Source organism: Passer domesticus, chromosome 3 (genome assembly GCF_036417665.1).
Source record: "Passer domesticus isolate bPasDom1 chromosome 3, bPasDom1.hap1, whole genome shotgun sequence".
NCBI classification, from domain to species: Eukaryota; Metazoa; Chordata; class Aves; order Passeriformes; family Passeridae; genus Passer; species Passer domesticus.
Window position 1 is genome coordinate 90,714,062 of NC_087476.1, and position 22,628 is coordinate 90,736,689.

A 22,628-nucleotide genomic window follows, 5' to 3' on the forward strand; every position below is an offset into this window, starting at 1 on the left:
TGCTCTTGTGCTGATTGATTACAGCAACAGCTCAAAGATAAGCATTCTGTCAAGAATCATTAATATCTGTCAGCTAGTAGTAGCTATGCAATATCAGAAATTCAAGCTGTTGAAAAGCATTCTATCCTTGCCTTGTGCTGAAGACCAGTAAATGAATATTCATGGTAGCACACATGAACAGCTTACAAACAGTTCTTCACTTCACATAGCTTTCAAAAGATGAGCATGCAGGTTATTACCACAGTTTAGGTGTGAAAATAAGTTCCTGCTTTTTTACTTCTTTATACTTGACAACTTAAATTCCTCTAATGACATGGAATATATTTACCACAATCATTTTCCCAAATCTTACTATTCATCTGCAGTCTTACTATTCATATTCCAATGAGCTGTAAGATTTTCTTGTTGCCTTCACCAGTGGGGAGGAAGAATTTAAGATCTGGAAGATTTAAAATGCTACTTAGGTGATCCTGTACGTGGCAGAAAATTGAATTACAAAAGGCAAGTTCCTCAGTGCTTAAACAAGGAAAAGACTGTGAAAGCTGCAAAAACTCTTCTGGAAGTCCTCTGATGTTATGAAAGTTCTCCCTGATCTGTAAGAATTCTCAGGGAATGTGACCTTAGTGACTGCCCTGGGACTGCTGTAGGGTTAAGCTACATCCAGCGTTGTGTCAGCAGACAGTGGGCATCTGGGGGGATTTCCTTTTGGAATCCAAAGATCAAAGATTTCAGTTCAGGAGTTCATTGCTCTTACATTGTGTACCCCATGCCGCAGTGATGAAAAGTTTATTCTGAGGTTTGACTCCTGATGCTGTGCCAGGGTTTACTTATGCTGAGATTTTGGCTCCTTTCACCAGTTGGTACAACTACCTTATTTCCTTGTGGTTCCTAAGACTTTGTTCATGCGAACAAAGTTCCTGTGAAATCACTACAATGAATCTTAGAAATTACTTTTCCTAGGATCTTTTGGGAGTGCTAGGATAGTAGGTGTCCTTGATCTGCCATGGCTGGTCAAGTAAAGCTTCTCTGAGCAAGCCTGCCAGAAAACACATTACTCTGTGGAGAGGTGAGAGCAGAGTCTGTGTTTATGTCCAGAGTATCTGCCTCCTCCATTCTAATCCATTTCATGGTTCAAAGGCTTCAAGGATATGGACATATTGGGAACACACCCCTGCTGTATTTATGGAGATTGGAACAGTTCTACTAGTAAAAACACTTTTCCTTTCCTTTCTGTTTGATTCAAAATACCCAGTCACCTTTAGGTGAAGGAAAATTCAATTTTCTTCAGAAAAATGGAAGATCTGAGTTCAGGTCTCTGCTCCTGCACTGATATTTGAAACAGGCCTGTTGTATCCCAGATGTTCAGTGACTGCAGGGGATTATATTTGTAGTATGGCCTTCCCAATTGTTCTTCCCTAAGCAAGGAAAAGCTTTGTGTGCCTAACTACTGGATGAGGTTTGTAGCTGCAAATCACTGACAGAGATATTTCATTGCCTTTGAGAGTTCTCTGTACTTTCTGTTGGACAGCTTCAGCTTATTAGCATCTGCAAACGCCATTCCTGGGTGCCTGGCAGGTACTGCACAAGCAGAACAGTTCTCTAAAAAGGTCCCAGTGGGATAGTAACACATCCTTACTTCTGACTGTGTGTTTGTTTATGTGCAAATATATTTTCATTTTGTGGTGACTTGCTAACAAAGCACAAAATGCAGCTGCTTGATATCTTTTAGATGTCAGATAATTTCTGTGTAATATTTACTTTAAAAATAATTCAGTCAGTATCTCTTAGCCAATAGCATCTACCCCTGAATATCATGATTATCCTTTTTAGAAGTGAGGTATGGAAGTCCTGCATGTTTACTGCTGCTTTTAGTCCTGCTGAGTTCTAATAAAATAGCAGACTCAGCCTGGAAGAAAAGTACTTTCAAGACTAGAGCCATAGGAAGAGAAATTAATACCTGTTTCAGAAAGTTAGGCTGTAACCCTCTTCACCACTTCAGAGGCAAGTATTCCTCTCACATGCAGTCATCCATGGTTTGTCATTAAAAACACAACAGTGGTTCCAGTTATTTTTTGATAAACCATCTGTGTCTTCACTAGCCTGTCATTTCACTTGTCAGTAAAGCAGTGGCCCTTGAGAAGCCACTGTCTATGAGTTATTCCCATGTCACATTCCTGTAAATACCATGTGCACCTCTTGATTTTGGTCTGCAAGCACACCTGTGATTAGTGTGTGGGAGGAGCATGACTCAGACCTAGTCATACCAGTGACAATTATTCTTTAACCACCCCAAATTAGTCTTCATCGGTAAATGTCATCTTTGTCTCCAGCCTCATTGGTTTAGTCAACATAATTCCAAACTTCATTATTCTTATTTGTGTTATGAGCAGTATTAAATCTTTCTAACTATTTAGTGATACCAGAAAAGGGGAGGTTTTGCACCAATTTGTCTTTAGGTTTGTTTGGGAAGTGCTTGAAAACCCTGTGTAGAAAATAGTCACCTAACTTGTTTGTACTGTTGTACCCAGAAGTAAAAGCTGTGCATGTGCAAGAAGGGATTGGCAGGTTGATGATGACCCCTTTGCAGTCTGGCTGTGGTTATTGAAGTAACAACACCCCAGGGTGGCTTACCAAGGTTTTATTGCATCAAAAGCTTCAGAGTGAGCTGCAGAGAGGCAAAGCACACAGGTGCAGCGTAGTCCAGTTAAGTGCACTAGCTTTAGGGGCTTAATTTCACAGTAGAGGAGATCTGAACTGAGAATTAATTGTTGTCCTTATGTCCAGTGTCCATTAATCCTGTCAGGTGCAGCCATGCCCTTAGCACTTGCTGGCGGTCTGTCACCTGAGCAGACCTGGCAGCTCCTGGGTGATGAGCACAGCCTCTCTGGTGTCTGGTCAGTGCAGAGGTCACTGCTGGTTTCACAGTGTGACTGCTTAGAGCGAAGTCAGCTTGAAGGGCCTGCTGAGTGTAAACCAGGTGAGCTATGGAACACACAGACTTCCAGGTACCCACTTTTAGTTGTTTTTAGGGTTTTGTTTAATTTTGGGTTTGGGGACAATACAATTAATCCAAAGAAGTGTCTTCTCTCTGGAGTCTGTGAGATGAGGGATAAGCAATTTTTCCATCAGCTGTCTGGTTGAGGCCAGCACTCTACCACCCACCTTTGGTTCTCTTCAAAATGACACCAGAGTACCTCCATCCCACTCTGCTTTTATGTTGGGGTAATTTATAGGCATTAAAATTTTACCTTTTCTTTTGTTCTCAGAGAAGACAAAACCTAAAAAAAGACTGTGCTGTACTGCTACATAGACAGCAGAAGCTTTTGTAAGTCACTGGATGAAAGTTAAGTGTTGAAGAGAAATGCTTTGTCTTGGTAATTCTCTGAACTGTGTCCTTAACTTTCACCACAGGCAGACATGCCCACACCTTGCAGTAGTCCTTAAAGCACAGCTGAGTAGAGGCTTTAAGCCTAATGAGAATTGAGATCACTGCAGTCTCAGGGGAAGCCTTGGGTCCTTCCTCCTTGTGGTCTCACTGGCCATTTCAGATCTGAACATGATCAGCAAGGAATGCAGCCAGCTATAAACTTCCCACACGGGTGCTCTGGTGGGAGTAGAGAGAAGCCACCTCAATCCAATTATAATTTGGAACAAAGAATTGCTCTAAACGTAAGATTCCTTAATTAAATGAGTTTGAAGCAATGACCAAAAGGAACAGACAAGAGAATTTTGCTTGAACTTTGCAAGTGACTTTAGCCATTGAACTCTTGGGTTGCATCAGTGATGGGGGTAAGTTTTGTCCAGAAATCCAGGTGCTGGTTGGTGGTTTTGGTGTGCAAAAGTCAGATCCGGTGCTGAACTCTCAAAGACCATGGATAGGTTATTGCAAAATGAGGTCCAATAGTTGCCAACAGGGGCCGGCCTGAGGCAGCAGTGCAAAGCCCAGCAGAACGTGTGGCAGTGATGAAGGGAAAGGACCAGAAAGTTTGGATAACAGATGATCTCCTTGAGTGTCCTTAGATTTCCTTCCTGCAAGGCCATGTGGAAAGGATCATACAAGTCACAGAGGAAATAGCTTGAACAGAGGAATGCTGACAACTACGTAGGTGAGCAGTTTCCCATGAAGAGAACTTTCCTAATTGTGGCTTTTGATTTTTGTTTTTGTTCTTTTGTTTGCGTAGTTCTGTTTCAGTAATAGATTTAAATAATGAGGAGAGCTGGTGTTTAATTGGGAGAAACCATTTGAGCTAAGTTGAAAGTAGATAAAACTGAGCTTTGAAAGCAAAACTTTCATATGGGTGCAAATGAGTAAAAATCTAGAAGCAGTAACTGGAGATTTAATTTTAACAAGTAATTGAAAATGGCCATGCATTACTCTGCATAAACTGTAGAAGAAAAATGATGCCCTTAAATGGCTCAGTCGTCATTTAAATGGTGATCTGTTCATTAGTGCAGGGAAATGAAATGGAAATCCATTTCAATTTTCTAGACAATTTAAATTTTATTGTCCATAAAATTCTACAAAACAGTAAAAGAGTGTCCTTTCTTACAAATTGCAGAGGATTTAATCAGATTTGGCATTTTATTAATTCTCACAATGGTAAAACCTGCTTGTGAATACATTGAGCTGAGTTCTTCCTGTGTTGGTAAAAGTGTCCCACTGGGGAGTCTGCCCTGGTGTGTTTGGAGCAGAGATAGTTTTTGCAGCAGTTATCTGTTTGTACACTTACTTTCCTCTTGGTAATCAAGTTGGCACATCGAGCAAAATGTTGATGATGCTCCATGTTTTGAGCATATGTACTTCAGTGTTGTTTCTCTAGACTAATTCCTTATGACATTCCTGAAGATGTTGTGATAAATTTACTGCTCTTTACAGGAATTGTAGTTGCTGTAACTAGTTGTGAAAATTGGTACATTTTCTTGCCATTCTGTTTTACCTTATCAGAGGTAAACCTATCTTGTGGGGAATAAAATTTAGAGAGGTGACTGGGAAGTGCCATTTTCTGTAGAATCTTCCTTTTTCTCTAGTCTTACCTTTGATTTATCATTATCACCATTTCAAATCTTGCCTGTTGATCTTGCTGTCCCATATTGTTATATTTTCTCTGAAATAAATTGATTCTGCAAGGGGTTTTCTGTGGACTCATTGATTAAACTGTACTAGTTCTTGGAAAGTCCTTTTGCTATCAAGGGTTAAGGCCTCAATTTCAATTAATGACTAGGTATTACTGTGTTTGGAGTTAGTCATAGCTTTCTGTCAGGTTTCAGAATTTACCTGTAAGATGAGGCAGAACATACATCTTCCTGTCTGGTTTATGATGCACTTTTGAATGTAAAAACTGCTACCCCCATTGGGACTCACTAATCAGTGGAAGTGCTGGGCCTTGCTGAGAAATGGATGCCTTCAGGTAATTCAAGCAAGAAGAGTCAGATGAACTCATTGGTCTGCAAGTGCTGTTTGTTTATAGAGTAAAAGTGTGCAACCCTGTTTCCCTGAAAGTGAGAGATGATCACGGTTAGGGATTTTGAAGTCTGTCAGTTTGAAGTCTCGCTGTATCCGGGGTGCTCTTCTCTTTAATTCCTTTCAGCGTTATGCTTCTGTTCTCTTCTGTTGGTGTCACTTTACAGCAGAAAGTTAGTGTATGACCAGATTGTTACTCCTTGATTTTGCAACCAAGAACACATCTAAGTCCTCACAGGCTACTTCTGACTTGTGCATCTGATTACTTTAATAATCTGCTTTTCTGCAAGCATATTGGCTGCAGTAGAGTCTGTGCCTCCCTAAATCCCCCTCTGGTGACTGTTGGCACCTTTCAGGATAAATACAATACTAAACTGTAGCTGTCAGAACAAATGAGTGATGAGTTTTGTGAATCAGGATTCTTGCCATTTTACTTGTTTGGACACTTCTCAATTTGCCAAAATCCAGATTTTACAGTGTTAATTAGTAGGACTGTTAATTTGGTCAGGCGCTGCCGTGCAGAAGTAGGAGCCTTGGCCAGGGAGGTAACAGCCACCACTCTTCCTTTGTATGATTGGCAGGAACTCTCTTTTCATAAGCAGGCTCTTGGATCCAAGATGCAGCCCTTCACAGAGAGCAGGGTGGTGTTGGCCCTTCACTGTCAGCTGGGAGAGAGCTGTTCATGTTAAAGAGCTTTCTCACAGGGCACAGGGCTGGTGCTGAAGTTTGTTCTACTGGCTTGTACTCACTCTGGCTCTGATGGCTCCTCTGATCACTTTTGCTCTGTGTGTTTTTCCATGCTGTTTATCTTGGCCCAAACATGCTGAAGGCAAAAGCAAAACCTGTTAGAGAGTTGTGTTGTGCGTGTTGCTTGCAAACCAAAACACCTGTGATTGCTGCTATCAGCTGTGTGGGTGCTTCCAGATAAAAGTCTAAAAAACAAGAGGAAAGCTTTGAAGAATCCTAAGGGATGGTGGAGTTCAGCATCTTTGGAAGGTTTTGTAGTTTACCAACACTTGCCTCTATTCTTCCACATTAAGTCTTAAACTGGTAAAATATAAGTCATTGCAAATTGATAAGATCGCAGGAGGTCATATGGCTGTGCTGCTGTAGTAACAGGCTGCTTTTATATTGTAGAGTTAGGAAAGGGTGTGAGGAGAGCAGCAGCAGGAGCTGTTTCTGGTGCTTTTTCCATAGCTGTTCTTAAATTCCCTTTCTGCCCTTACACGCTGCAGACAGCCTATTTTAAGGTGCACAGATGTTTCTACTACTCTAGTCCTTGGTAGTTGCTTAAGTGGCTTCTTAGAGCAGCTGTTCCCTTGTTTATGTCTCTGACGTTCATTTCATTGCAGTTCTTGGGTTTTTTTGGTGATGAGAAGATGAAAAAACTCCATGTGCTGATGCTCTGTTGTTTAGCCTTTATCAATTGTGTCATCACTGATATCCTACCCTTCTGCAGGGGAGGCATTTCCATTGTAGCTGGAGCTCAGTGTTGTCCTTCTCTGTCCCAATTTGCTGTCAGCAGGGTGATTTCATCAAATGTGATGATGAGAGTGAGAAGATTTGCAGAAGGATTCAACTAAGAGTTTAATAAAATTTGCCTGTGGTCTCTCATCTTTTATCCTAGCAGTCAAGTGCTTGCACCACATGGTTTGATGTGCATGTCCCTCATAGCCTATTCAGGCTTCCTGCTTTGCTCTTCGCCATTAAATTGGTTTTCAGAATTGCTCAGTAGTGTGCCAGTTCTCTGATCTTTGCCATTGCTACTGCCTTACTTTGGAGGTGCAAATTAGAAGCTGGTGGCATGAAAGAGGGAGGTGGAGCAGTGTATTGTTTCTGTCCAGAAGAACAGAGAGCTGTGGGAAGAGCAGGATTTAACAGTTACTGGGACAGCAAGGGGAGAGCTCCTCTAGGGATTTACTTTTACTTGAAAAAATGTATTTTTCCCAGGTTGTGAAATTCAGGAAGTGATGCATATGCTAAGACTAGCAATTGTAATTTGTTTTATAACAGGTGAAAATGTTCTGGATATATATTGTGAAAAGTCATGAAGTGCAGAAAATTAATTGACCTATTAGACTTTGGCTAAATTGTTTACATTTATTCTTTCCTAGTTAAATGGAATTATATCTTTATACATTGTGTTAGTAAAAAAAACCAAAAGGTAGATAAAAGATTACAAATAGGAAACTTTATAATACACAAAATTTCCTAAGAAGAAGCAAATTAAGAAGCTCTGGGTCTGTCTGTACTGTTCTAGAAGGTTGTGTAGATACTTGATAAGTACATCTCGCTTCAGAAGCTTTGATATCAGATTGCAAGACTACAAATAACAATTCTATCAAAACTAGCTTTGTAAACAATTCTTTAAGGTACCTGTTCAATTTGGTATTTGCTTGCATATTGTATTTAACAGTTCAGTGCTTTTCTTTTAACTGCATGCTCTCTACCCATAAGTAGGCATAATTACCACTAATCAAGACCCCTAATCTCAAGCAATTATAAGCTCTTACATTGTTCTAATTGCACATTTGAAAATAATGTCATTTTCTCATATAATTATGAGATGATCCATACAATTAATTTCTGCTTTTCTTTTTATCTGATCAATGTTAATTTTGTGTGACCTCACAGTGTGTTATCTGAAAAATGCCTTCGAGACGTGCAGTTTTTGTGGTTAATTTACAGTTGTGTTTCATATTCAGTAAGAAGTGATACAGTGCAACAAATTCTCAAGGCTGTGCTTTCAGCCTTTTATGAACTGAAAAATTTGTTGTATATTAGGAACTTGTTGGTGAAACAGAAGTGTGATTATCCATTTAAATCATCTGCTATTTGCAAATGCAGGTGCTTGCTCTTTGAATAGTACTTAGGTTACTGCAGTATGTAAAAGGGGTTTATTTTTTTTTTTTAATTGTTAAATTGGAATTTACATGCAGACAGACAGACTTTCTCAATCAGCTTTCCAGGTAGCAAAAATGAAGGCAGCTCATTTTCAGAAAGCACTGCAAGTCCTGGGGGCAAGATGTAGGAGATTGTTCGCTAGTTGATGTTGGTCTCACTCGTTGCTGTGTAGTTCTGCACACATTTTGTGTGTGAGGCCATTGCATGAGTGCGTTTTGAACAAATCATCGTCAATCTGTTGATTCATCTCAGGAACCGAATGCAGCACTTACATCTGTAAATAGGGTAATTGTAAACCTCTCATTCTGACAGAGAGAATTCTTCCTGTTATAATTCTAAAACCAGACCCCAGCTCTTTTACTGTGGTAGCTGAGACCTACACTGGCGTGTATTTATTTCTCTATTCTTACTTGTTACATCACTAAAAATAGCAGATGATTGGGTCACCTTTGCAACCTGTGTCTGACCTTCATGATTCACTTGTGGGTAATTTGCTGCTGCAATGACTATGGTCCTGTCTGTGATGTTATTTAAACACTGGTTTAAATGGAGTATCACAGACTGCAGTGTAAATGAGCAGCCACGTTGCTGGGGACAACATGTTTTTCTTTATATATTTACGTCAGGGGGTGAGTGCCATATCATTTCTGAGGGATCTTGACATTCCTGGAGAAGAAATGCTGGAGATTTTGCTCTGTCATAAATAGCCCAACTTTCTTCCTTTAGTAGAGTGTGTGTTTCTGAAATCATTCTGGGGCTGCAGTCTACTGCAGTGGGTTCATTTCATTATTCCTTTGAAAGTAAGGAAAGGCACACAGCCAGCTACTTCTGTGCAGAAGAGTTCAAGGTTTAATATGCTAATGTATCTACCCAATATTAGGCTGCAAAAATCCTTGACTTTGATGTGTCTTTAATAGTAATAAAATGGTTGGCTAATGATAAATTAAGGATGTAAGTTGGGGAATTAAAAAAATTAAGCTAGGCAGGAATAATTTTCCTTGCCAAGATAATTGTCATACTGGAACTGCAGTTTGCAGTGGAAATTGCTTGCTTTATAATAATCAAAATATACAGTCAAACTTCCGGTTTTTCTTTAGGCTTCACATTAAAGCTGGACATTAATGGGACAGAGTGGGGACTCCATTTTACCTTTGCTGGCCTGGAGCTGTACATGCCAAGGTACTGAACCCCCAGGTCTCACTGTTTGCCAGAGAGCAAAGATAAAAATCTGCTTGCCATCCTCTCTCTAATTTGTCACCTATTTCAGTGCTGGGCTGGCTGCCTTGTGCTGCTGCAGTCTCCTGTAGGGTCATGTTTGCATCTGCATAACAGAGAGCAAACCAGGACTTACTCAGGGATAGGTAATGCTGTCCTAATACAAAAATACTCATGGATTAAGGAGCTGTTACGGTAAATCTGTTTTGTAAAGCATTTTTTCATTCTTCACTACTCATTGGACTGCCCAGTATGTTCAAGCACAAGTTAAGGTTAAGCAGGGAAAATATATGTTTCTGGTCACTGTAATAATGCTCTCTACTCTTCTTTAAACTGAGTGTGCACGTTTTCCTGAATATTTTTATACCTGTTTGTACAGAGGAGTAAATGGAAAAAGGGAGAGCTGTTCTCTACAGAAACTCATAAAAAAGAAAAGTCATGTAGCATCAGGAAGGAATTCTACAGAAAATTAGCAGTGTAAAGGCCTTGAACAAGCCTTAACTTAAATGACATCTCTTCATGATCAGGACAAAGACAGTCCCATAAGTTTCTTTTGCACAGTTGCAAAGGTTTGTATTGGTCATAGAACCCTAGAGTATCTTAATTGGCTTAAGGATATCTGCCTATGACACTCACCTAAATAAATAGCTGCATTCTCAAAGGAAGGAGTGGGATGAAGATTTTTTTTTTTTAAATAGCTGGTGAGGGAGTAAATAAACAGCAAAAAGAGGTACTTCAGTAAAGCAAAATATATTTTTTGTAAATATGGCTTCTCATTGACTTATTTTTATTTCAAGTGCAAGTAATATGATACTCACAATTTAGTGCTTGTTTTGGGGTACAGGAAATGATTACGAGGAAGAACTTACTCAGCAAGCCAGAGCACTTACAGGTGGTTATCATCCCATCTGCAGTCTGATTGTTCCTCTCCCTCTACAGCCAACCTGTCACATATCACTGACCTGATTCATAATATAGGAAAGCTCCTCTTGAGGCTTCCTGTCTCTCCATTTCATTCAGGGCTGGATTGGCTGGAAGAGCCTCAGCCCAGCCTCTGCAAGCCATCAAACCTGGCTGCTGAGGCTGCCACCAGCCTGCTGTTCTGTCTTGGCCTTCAGCAGATGGATCTTCTCAAGTCCTGTATGTTTTCATCTGCTTCTCTCCATGCTTGGAAACACTGCCTTTTTTTCTGCCTTGTGTTTATTCTTAAACCCATCTTGATGAACCAGCTGGCTTCATAACTGTGTTGTGTGAAGTCAGGAGGGCGGTGCAAAGGTCTGCCTCTGAGGGCTCTAGCTCTTGCCTTAGGCCTTGCTGTTCTTTTGCCTGAAGAATGTAAAGTAAGTTTTTATGTATTATTAAACTTATGTCTATAAATTACTGACCCATAGTAGCTGTTTATAACATATTCCATCTTCTGCTTTGATGCACTGCTGTTGTCACTCCGAGGTGGGTAACAATGACTCAGCTTACTACTGTGATAATGCACTTAAAGCCTGGAAATCTGTCACTGACGGTATTTCAACACAGGTGCTATAAACCTGAGATGAAAAATTAAAGTATTTGCTGTCAAGCTATTTCTCTTAAAATTCTTCTGTCTGCTGTTGTGGTTTTGTAAGGTTTTGGGTACAGCTGAATTGTTTGATGGACAAGCAGTCATGTTTTAGGAGCTCTGTGATGCAGGACATGCTTGCACAAAACTAGGTGGTGGTCCTCAATTTGCAGTGCTAAAGGTGACCTATAAAATGCTTGTGCTCATCAGGCCTTCCTAATAAAGCACTGATATTTGCATGCATTTTTATAACCTAGCATTTCCAGTCTTAAAGCCCAGTGGAACACAGACTGATCACCACATCTTATCATGTATTTTCTCTGTGGTTCTTGCTCTTTTTCACAGCCCTTCTGTATGCCACCATTTTTGGTAATGTGACAACCATATTTCAGCAAATGTACGCCAACACAAACAGATACCATGAAATGCTGAACAGTGTCCGGGACTTTTTAAAGCTCTACCAGGTCCCTAAAGGACTGAGTGAACGTGTGATGGATTACATCGTTTCCACCTGGTCAATGTCCAGAGGAATAGATACTGAAAAGGTAAGTAAATTAAACTGCAAGGAAAGAAGTCACATCCTGAAAGTAGTCCATTAAAATAAACAGGAGGTACTGCTTAGTAAAGGAGACAAATATTCTTTAAATAGTTCTAAGCAGCAGCTTCCCTTAATTTTTAACTTTCAAATACAGTATTGCAGCTATTCTGTCATACTGACATATGATAGTGGTAAAAGTATGTATGTTTTGCTAATGAAATGGCATGAAATAATATAACAATGATAAAGGGAAAAGCTCAGTTTACAATAAATAAAGGTGATAAGTAAATAACAAGTTCCAGATTGTAACACAATCTCACAGTTTTTCCAAATGAGATTTTTTTTTTGCAATATTTCTTCTGAGGTTTCTTGCAGCTCTGTGGGCCTCTCAACAAGGTAATTTTTTTTGTCTTTGGAGAATTAGAATGTAATGTTCCATGTGCAGGTTAAAGATATTAGTGAAAACTGGGAGTATTTAATAACGTATTGCTTGAAATCTACCTTGTGTAAGGCAAGTGTTATCATTCTGATTCATTGAATTGCTGAATAAATTCCCATCGTGTCTTTTACAATAACAGATGGCCTTTCACCAGAACAAATGTAACTCCTTGTCGCTTTCATATTAGTTGCCAACTTTTGTAGAGATAGGCAGTTTTTCTTCTGCTTATAAACAAATGCAATTTGTGGGGTGGATCATTCAGGAAACCATACCAATGCTCTGGTCACCAGCCTTCTGGTTGGCAGCTTAATTTAGTATTCTGAACTGTGGATGATGCAGTTGAAGAGCAAACAGTGTCATTCTGTACAGCTGTTACAGCATCGTTATGAAGGAGGAGAACAGATGTGGCCTTGCACTGAGCTGCCTGGAGACTGAGGGGCACACAGGGCACTGTTTGCTGTCCTGAATGGTCTTCAGCATATCTGCCATTTTTAGATCCCAGACATGATTCTGTAAGCACTGTCTGCCATACTAGCTTTCAGAAAGAAATGATATTTTAGTGCTGGATAGCACTGGTTAGAAGCTGTTTTGCATGTTTTCTCACAATCTGTCTTTGTGTGGGGTTGTGATTTGAGGTAGGTGCATTTGGGGAAGGTGGAGAGACATCTGAGGATACATAGTGTAATGAGTGCTGGTGCTTTCATTCAGCCCCCATTACAAACTCCTGTCATCATTTTAACAAAACAACAAGAAGAAATTGCTATGTAAAACATGTTGTTTTTTTTAAGCTTATCTTCAAAGTTCATTCTTGGCTTCCTTTGATAATGAGAGAAATGCTTTAAGAGGATGCGTTTGGAGACAGCAGAATAACCAAACCAAGCACAACAATACTCAGTGTAGCCTTTGAGAATTATCTTAATAAACAGGAAAAAAGTCTCCAATTGTCAGGACACCGAAGAGCTTAATACAGTGCTGTTTTCAGTAACTGGTGTGTTCATAGCTGAACTGCTGCTGGCCATGACTGCTAAACCAAGAACTCAGCTTTCATCTGCACAGCAAAAGCTGTGGTTGGCTGTGCCAACCCATAAACTCCCAGGTCTGAGCTCTGTTGTTTTGATGCCTGTGTATAACTTCTGGGATGCTTTGTCATGAATAAAACATGTATTGCTCATGAGGCAGAACAGTGGTACTGGTGCTCCTCTGAAACGCAGTGCAGCTTCCTACAGATAAGGCAGGGACTTAAATATGAACTGAGCACAGAACTGGTCCTGTCACTATATTGTAGGCCACAAATTTGTCAGTTCAGTGTTCACTGCAGACATGCTAAGTTATTGGTCTAGAAAATGCCAGTACAACATAATTTAACCAAGAGCTACTGAAAGATTCTGAAATTGATCCATAAAGATACATTTCTTACCTCCCTTACAAATGAAAGTCTTCTTCCATTTATCTGTAAATCTCAAATGTCTTTAATCCCTTTCATTTTTGTGAACTCTAGAGACAGCTTCTTTAAATGAAGAATGGCAAATTGATTAACTTCCTCTTAGACTGCTATACCAAAAAGTTTTTTGATAATAGCATCATTTTAAATATTATCTTGTATACTCGGGGGGGTTTGCTACTATTTCTATTGAAACAACCCTTTTTGTGTGTGATGTTCAGGTAACTGAAAAGTGTGTGTGTAATTCCAGTAGTAAAATTTGGCAAGAATATGCCACTAGAGAGTGTTTTTCTTGCCAGAGTAAATGAGATAATGGAAAAGACAAATATGGCCACTGCCTGTGTTCCCTGTTAAACGCTGGTCTTGCTGCCTCAGCTCATTTCTGTGAGCCTGGAATACTGAGAAGTGGCAGGTTTGGCAGCTCTTCTGTACAGGGCAGCCAAGAAAAATCATCCATGAGTGCCCTACACCTGAACACTATACACATACATCTCTTTTTAGAAGTAATATCTGTAATAAAATGTCTGTTTGGAGGTGGGCCAAAGATGATGATATTGGTGGTGGAGTTATTTGCCTTTGGAGTACCAGGCATGATATCTGGAACCAGTGCCATGCACAGAATTAATAGCTTGGTTCTCTGTGCAGATCTTGCACAGAACCCCATTTCAAAGTGTAGGCATAGCCATAGTGCTTCTTGTGTTACCTTTATGTTTTTCAGGAGTATTTGCAGTGAGACAGACTTCTCTTTCCATCTAGGAAAATGTGTGGGAGGAACTCTGAAGCTCAACTGGAGTGTTCCTTAATTGGATGGAATAGTTATTACTAAGAAAATAATAATAGAAAAAGAGGCAGACTTAGACTAGTCAATGTTTTTCTCAAATAATATGTCCTAGATGTGCTTCATCATAGACCATCCCCCAAGGATTTTGTTATCCCCAAACCCTGTTCATGTCACTTCTTTCCACTTTTAATCTGCACATGCAGCAGTGATTTTGTATTCTTTCCACTTGGCTGTCTGTGTTATATTAAAACCCTTCAGAAATGGCCCTGGCTGGTACCTGCTGTGCTGAGCATCAGCTCGTGTTCTCTTAGGACCACACATCATGAATTGCCATGAGGAACATTCCATTTGGAAGATCAAAAGCTGCCCAAAACAGCATCATACCTTAAAGTCCCTTTCCTGTGTAAACAAAAAACTTGTTAGTGCCACTTGGGAGTAAATTTGGATACCTGCAATTCTCAGTGTTATGAGTTAATTAAACTTTAAGTAATTTGTTTTAGTTGTTAAAGCATATAATTTGTGCTGGCTTTTCATGGAATTTGCCTATCAAAAAAATTACCTGCCCTCTAGAAACAATTCTTCAGGAAGCTTTTCTTTAACACTTTCTCTACTTTTGTACTCTTTTTTTGTCTTAAAAACCTTAGCAGAGCATGTTGCTGAGAGGAAAGCAGTGGTTTCCTTCAGATGTTGTAAAGTAGACTATGTTAGTATTGTTGCTTCTGTGGATAAATAATATAAAAATAAACTCTGAGTTCAGAAATTTTATAAGAAGGAGGAAAGTGGTTCTTAAACCTTGTGTGGTAAGCTAGCCACAGCAGGCACGTAGAAGCCGTGCACAGGAGCTCATTGCCTGATTTCCCTCTCAGGTTTTGCAGATTTGCCCCAAGGACATGAGAGCAGACATCTGCGTTCACCTGAACCGCAAGGTTTTCAAGGAGCACCCCGCCTTCCGGCTGGCCAGCGACGGGTGCCTGCGGGCGCTGGCCATGGAATTCCAGACGGTGCACTGTGCTCCAGGAGACCTCATCTACCACGCTGGGGAGAGCGTCGACAGCCTCTGCTTCGTGGTCTCAGGCTCTCTGGAAGTAATCCAGGATGATGAAGTCGTTGCTATATTAGGTGAGTTTTGGAGCTGGTAATAAGCATTTGCATAAATACAAATATGCGCAGCAATTTATAGCCTCCTCTACTCAATCTTAAAGAGCTTCAGTTAAGTTTGTTTTTCCACTGAGAGGTTTAAAGGACAACCATCTAATGTCCATATTGCTTCAACCCTGTTCCATCTGGTCAATGGAAACCTTACTTTAGCGTGGGGTCCTGGTCATTCTTGGGGTTTTCCCTGTATTGACACATCCCTGCTAATTAGAAATTCCATTTAGAACTTCAGAAAACTTGAAGTGCCTGGCTTCCCTGCCTCGCTCCCATGTCCCTATAATAATCCACTTTCACTGGAATTTTTCCAGTTAGATTTATTTAAGATGTTGTGTTGAAATACTATTTATCTATTTTAAAGTCAAAATAGTTTATAACATTTAGAGCCAATTTGTGTTAACTTGGGTTGGAAGCATTGAAAATAAACTGATGGGGGTGTGAATAGCATTCTGAGGCAAAGCTAACAGAAAAGAGTGTGATAATCCAATAGATGTAGATGAATCATGGGGTGGCTGGAGCATTGAGGAGGTGATACTTATCATTTGATTCTGTCAAGCCCTTTTGTGATAAGGTAAATTCTCATGGTGGCTTAATGCTGTAACTGTCACTCATGGCAGCCTGGAAAAAGAGAATAAAACATCTTGGTTATCTTACCTTTTTCTGAACACATACACTCAGCTCTCCTAAGATGAATGTCTACTGAAAAATGAGGGGGCTAATAAATATGCTGAGCTCCATGTTTTCTCTAATTTTGAACAGGATTGCATGTATAGCATAGGGTAAATTTAGAGTTGTAGGGAATCAAGTTCATAATACTTTGTGCCACACAAGAAGCTAAAAAGGTGAGAAGTTGGAGGACAACTGATTCCCTTTTGTTCTGGAATCACCTGTGCTGCTCAGTGCTATATGACATTTGGAACTTCTGCTTGTCTATTCTGTGCATTAAGAACTTGCTACCTTTTGCCATGTTGAACTCTCATGAATTAACAAATGACAAATATAGAACACAAACTAAGACCCCTCAGTTTGTATACCTTTATGCCACCAGCTGGGTTCAGCATGAGAAGAAAACCTCAAAGCATCTTGCTGTTCTATTTGAGTATAGGCAAAAAAGCACTAAGATCAAATTTCTTTAAAATGTTCTTTAAAGATATCAATTTTCTCCTCATCTTTACTGGTAACTCCTGCATTTTATCATAGCACTCACTTTAGAATGTCCTCAGCCAAGATTGCTTGAGAAATCAGTGTTAAGGAAACCTAACTCCTAATCTCTGCTGCTGCAGGGTGATAGCTACAGATAAATGAGGCTGTTCCCTTGGTATCTGGATGAATAGAAGTATTTTGTTGCTGCTCTTCTCCTGGGATGTAACTATTGATCCTCTTTCCCCCCACAACTTTTTATTTTTTTCTTTTTCTTTCTTTTTCTTTTTTTAAATTTGGAGTCAGTTCCCCAGCTCTCACTAAAGTTAGTGAGCTTTATTCACATTTTCTTTGTGAATATTTTAAATGCAGAGGAAAGTAAAATGAAGTGGGATCTATTTGGGATTCTGTGAGATTTCGCTCTGGATGTACATCAATATTTGTGTTTCAGTTTCTGGACCAAAGAATCCCTTTCCTTCCACACCTGTGTCCCTTCCTCCTCCAAGCTGTGAAGACTTCTGCTGAAGGTTTTTTTATCCTGAAAAGAAAGTATTAATTTAACTAAGTTTTTCACTATTCTAAATCAGTTGAACTTCTTTTTCCTTCAACATTTTTTAATTTAATCACCACACTACTGAAGGAGATGGGTCGGGGTTTCCTCTCTAACTTCTTTGTACTCTCAGTTTTCTTATCTGTAGTAAACAGCGTTTTGGGGTGGGTTTTTTTGTTGTTTTGGTTTTTTGTTTTGTTTTATGGGGGTTTATTGTTTTAGTTTGTTTGTTTGTTTTCATAGCTAGCTAAACTTGCCAAGTTCATAGTTAGCTAAACTTGCCAAGGTCTTGATGAATGTATACCAGAAAAAACAAGGTACTACAAGGGGGGGAAAAAGGTGCATTGTACATGATTCTCAGCCAGAACCACCTATGCCATAAATTTTGTTTACCAGTCCCAACCAAGCATAGCTGTGAACATCAGGCATGTAACAGCAAACCATGTGAGGAATTCCATAGGGTAATTTTAGTTGACAGGTATGTTATAGAGTCTGTAATCTTCTTTCAGGCATTCTGGAAATAAAAATAAAAAAAATAAGTGCACGAATTATTCAAGGTGAATTATTTGCTCAGCTCTGGCTGTCAGGTAATAAAGCAGCCTTTGTAGCTGGCAATGTAGCCTGTGTCTTCCTTACAATGGAGAAATGAATTTCAATTCTGAATCAGTCCGTGGGACTGCTGTACAGCATTTCATAAACCAAAGGCAAACTGCACTTAATTCTTAAAGGATCCAATTCATAGGAAGCATTTTCAAGTTCTGAAATTGTTTAACCTTGCAGACTGGCATGTAAGAGTGTATTGTGTAGCCCTGGAGTGAATTGTGTATACTTGCATAATATCCTTGCAAATCAGTTCCATGTAATACCCCAGAAACAGGTATATCCTCAGTTCAGGCTTATGTTCTTAGAACAAAGCACTGACTTTGATTGACTTGGATTAATATGAGTACTGAGCTGGAGGAAATTGCACATAGGCCAGCAGTGTAAAAAGTACTTCTTTTGTGTGTCCCCTAAGATTGCCTTTCCCATTAATTTAAATTAAGACACAAACACAAAAATGTGCTAATTTAAAAAGAAACAAACAACCAACCCCAAACCTGTGTATGTTTTAGAAAAATTTAAAGAAATTGGTGCACTTTGTATGAAGTTCGATTTGTTGGGATAAAAATACATGTTTTGAATCCTATGCAAAATGTATGCTAAAATACTGAAATTACTGATGTTCACACAACACAATCTTTGCTTTTGGTGTGTCAAAGAACCAGAAACAAAAATGTAGAAAATGACCTCTGAGCCAGGTGATTGATTTATTTGTGATTCATTCCAATACAAATGAGTCAGAAAAAGAAGACTTAGCAAGAAAAGCCACTCTATTACTATGTTTTCTATGTTAATGTGTAAGTATGAGAGTGGGATTATGTAGAAGGGAAGTTTAGCTGGTGAGAAGCTAAACTCAGGATGAATTAAGCTCATCCTGAGTATAGCTAAAGGATGAGGCACAATTCTGGTTTTGGCAGTTTGCTGTTCTTCCACTGACGCTGCTGTTGCTGCGGAGGATGAAGTGCTGACGTACACTCAGCACTTTGAGGAAGACTGAGACCAATCACACAGTCCCTGCCCTGAAGAGATCTGAGTGAAGCACAGGTCATGCAGGGCTTCCATTAACAGAATGTTTTCAACTTGGCTTTGCTTTTAACTTTCCTAAGCCCGCCCACTTGGCCCGATGCTGCTTTATCCACCTGAGACTGACAGTATCTCTTTGAACTACTCTTACTTAAAGACTTAGCCACTTATCCTGATGTGGTTAGAAAAAAGTTGAAGATTTGTTTCCTCTGTTAAAATAATCAAGTGTTTATGTGCACTTCATTTGGCAGCTGTAGTTTCTCTGTTTTGGAGCAGATCTTTCAGGCTAAGACCCTGACCATCAGAAAACCTGACTTTACTGCAGCCTTTGAAAAGTTAAAACCTACCGTGTTCAGGAGATTGGCTATGTTTTAATTTATCAAATAACTTCTTAAAAATATTCCTCCTGAATTAACTATGTTCCAGGCACAGACCATAAAGTCTGACTGCAGCTTTCTTTGGAATATGCAGGGGAAAAGGCATTTTGCTGCCCTGCAGTCATTTAGCCTGAACCTTTTCAATCTCTCCTCCCCATTGCTTGAAGAAGTGCTAATTCCTGTGCTGTCTCCAATTGTGTATGTGCTTAGATAATTTAATGAAAATTACAGAAAAGAATGTCGTTGGCAACAAAAAATACTTTTTGTACATATTTCCTGGAAATATATGGAAGGGCAGGATAGGAGACCTTGTTAGTACCCAAGTTGGTTCAAGTCTTTCTGCCTGAAATTGGGGTAATTTTTGACATTTAGGAAAACATTCCAGTAAAAAACTGGAAAGAGGAAGGAGAAAACTCTTGAAAATTAGGATGGCAAAATTTTTTTTCTAAAAAAAAAGCAGTGAGGAAAGCAGTGTCTTGTACTTAAATTTTCAGACTGCTTCAAAATTAATGGCTCCTAGAGGGCCTGACTGAGCAATAGATCTTTACCTGTATGAGATGTTCAAAGCTGCTGAAATGGTCTTGACACTTCCTGCAAGGAGCCAGTGTGTGTATGGAAGGTAAGAAAAAGGTTAGTTTTGTGGACTTGATTAGAGACAGGGAGCTTTAAGCTTTTATTTAACACTAAAATCCAAAGTCCTGAAAGCCATTGTGGTCTTCAGAGCTGAGCACTGGATGAGAAAAATTAACATTAACTAGAAGATTTAATTAAAAAGAAAAAACAACACCCTCCCATCAAACAGTTTGTCCCAAGAATTACATTCCAGCTGTTCTGCATTTATGTTCTTGCTATCATTATTTGAGCTAAAAAATTTGAAAAGAATAAACCTTTTTCTTGACTGTTGGTTTAACATCACAGAATATCCCGAGTTGGAAGGGACCTATGAGAATTGTTGAGTCCAACTCCTGGCTCCACAAGGCCAAGTAAAGTGAATGAGACAGGGAGGGAAGTCAAGGCAGGAATTTATTGTGAGTAAGGAGTAAAATTTTTCTCCAACAGGTCAGTTTGCTGTTGCTATTCCTTTTGCTGCTATCATCAAGTGTACCATAACACAATGTCAAGAATGGGATTTTCTGGAAGAGGGACAAGGAGTGTACAAAGGATGCACATAGATTTACATTAAAGATCACACAGAGCTGAGGAAGTGAAATTTGCATGACCCTGAAATACAGATCTTTTTTGTTATTTACAAAGCTACAAACTTGACAAGATTGGAGACTGTGGTTTTAGCATGATGTTGTAGGGGACTTCGGTGTGCCATGATTTGTTTCAGCAGGATATTAAATGCTCCATTTGCTTTGTGTGGAGAAATTCCTGCTGATTTAATTTGATCTAATTGCAGTCTTAAAGAAATGTTATAAGAATAATTGTTTGTTTTCTTTACAATTGCTTTAGCTTACTCATTTAGCCGTGAGCATTTCGTTCAGATGTAGACACCAGAGGATTGATTCAGATTTTGGTGGGACAGATTTTGCATGCAGATAGAACAGTGCCAGCTGCAAGGGCAACTTTGCCACAGGAATGATCTCTTTTAGAGGAGGGGCAATAGCAGTGAAGAAGTATTGTCTGTGTTAGACCTTCTCCATGGAAAACATTGCAACTTCCACACAGTCATGTGAAAACTGCTTCTCTGCACACTTGAAGAAGGCAGATAAGTTAACTGAGCCCAGGCTGCTATCTTTAGACCATCCCTAGTACCTGAGCTAACTCTAATTTCCCTGAACTGAACTGCTCTGTGTACTACTCCATTTTCAAAGATTAGTTCTGTTATTTTAGAGCCTGTTATTTAATTCCAAGCCCTTGAGAAGAAGTCCCTTACTTCTCTGCTTCATTTTTCACCTGAATTTTAAATTTAGCTACTCCTCTCTGTGTTAAAAGTGCCAGGCTCCTGAGCTCTCAGGCTTAATAAATGGTTGCAGGAATATGGATGGCATTAAGAGTTTTCTGACAGTATCTAACATCACTGCATTGTTTGTGCTATTGAATAAGACTGAAACATGACCAGTGCTGCTTGGACAAAGGAATGGTTGAAATTAAAATCCATCTTTATCCTCAGCAGTCCTACTGTGCTTTTTTCTATTTATAGTTGAAAGGTGGGGTTTTTTAAGATTGATTTATATAGGCAGGTTGGCCAAGTTGCATGTTTCTGTGAAGTGATTCGATAAACATCAACTGAAAGAACAATTTTCAGAGTCTGATTTGCTTGATGAGTGTCCAGGCACACTTAGCAAAAGCATTACAGATGGAGATCCAGCTAAACTTTTTAAAAGGACATGGCATAAAGAGGTCTACATTAATATAAAATTTTAATTTCATGGTGGATGCAGGAGCAGCACTAAAACTCTTTTTGAGAAGTACAGGTTTATCCCACATGGTGGTTTGTAATTTATAATTTAGCAAGGAAGTCAGCTTTCTATAAAGACCCTGATTTCTGGCAGATGAACCACTGAAGTAATTTTCTTTTTTATTTTTTTGGGTAGGGTTTTGTTTCTGTTTCAGAATTTTGGATTCTCCGAATTTCAAATTAATACTTTTTTTTTTCAGAGATATATATCTGTAACATTGTTAAATTTGTACTGAAGAAGTTACTAGGAATACTAAATAAAATTAAATACAAAATAGATGCAAATTTTGTGAGGTTTTCAACATGTTTACTTTCTGTATTTCAGAACATAAAACTTACTATTTAAACTCTTGTGAATGCTTTCTGTCTGAAATAAAAGAATACAGTTTTGGGGCTTTAATGTATGTTTCAGGCAATATCTAGAATATAAAGCTCCTCCCTAAGTACTCAGGAAAGTAACTCTGAGGATAATTCAATTTGAGTCTCTTATATAGGTTTGTTCTATTTTTTTTTTTTTTGTCAGAGAATTAGCAGTGCCCATGCAATGACAACACAGATCGAGCTGTGTTTTTCCTGTTACTTAACCAATGCAAATGCATTCAAATATATTTATTACTCCAGTTACCTGAGCTACTCCATATCCTCTGAGTTTGTACAAAATGGTCACATATTTATAACATTTTTATAGTAACCATTAAAATGGAAATAAGGATAAAGGATGCAGATTCTGGTGAAGCCTCTTGGCTTTTTCTGTGAATAAACCTGGTAGGGCCCAGTTGATGTTTAAAACTCTTCATCACAGTACGTCAAGTAGTGAAATATAATTCTATATTCTGTGAGACAAATATAAGCACCTTAATTACAGCAACAATAACAGAAAATTTAGCTGTAACTTAATCATGTTGTTGCTACTCATCTCTAAAATAAATGTTTTTATTTTGTCTGTACAGTAATGTGTTTCAACAGAGAAAATTGATGCAGTTGTGTAGGAAACTGTCTGCAAAATGTTGCCAGGCTGTGGTTTACAGCAGGAACAGATACTCTGTGTTTC

The 22,628-nt window shown here is 39.1% G+C and overlaps 1 protein-coding gene and 1 long non-coding RNA gene across 6 annotated transcripts in view; one reads left to right on the forward strand and one right to left on the reverse strand.

Annotated features, from left to right (window-relative positions):
- KCNH1 (potassium voltage-gated channel subfamily H member 1) overlaps window positions 1-22,628 on the forward strand; it is a 175,195-nt gene that overhangs the window by 72,113 nt on the left and 80,454 nt on the right. For 4 of the 5 annotated variants that reach the window (XR_010359182.1, XM_064414325.1, XM_064414327.1 and 1 more), the window contains 2 exons: window positions 11,478-11,677; window positions 15,198-15,450. Coding sequence is in view for 3 of the 5 variants with exons in the window: in XM_064414325.1 (XP_064270395.1) it covers window positions 11,478-11,677; window positions 15,198-15,450 (453 nt within the window). In the remaining 2 variants the exon portion in view is untranslated. Of the gene's footprint in view, window positions 1-11,477; window positions 11,678-15,197; window positions 15,451-19,667; window positions 19,793-20,232; window positions 20,820-22,628 lie in introns of those variants that run through there. The other variant, XR_010359183.1, reaches the window with a different exon arrangement.
- Window positions 1,867-11,033, reverse strand: LOC135297119 (uncharacterized). The gene is made up of 3 exons (XR_010359184.1): window positions 10,543-11,033; window positions 9,515-9,686; window positions 1,867-7,317 (listed from the first exon to the last, which is right to left on the reverse strand). It is a non-coding gene; the product is annotated as an uncharacterized LOC135297119 (long non-coding RNA).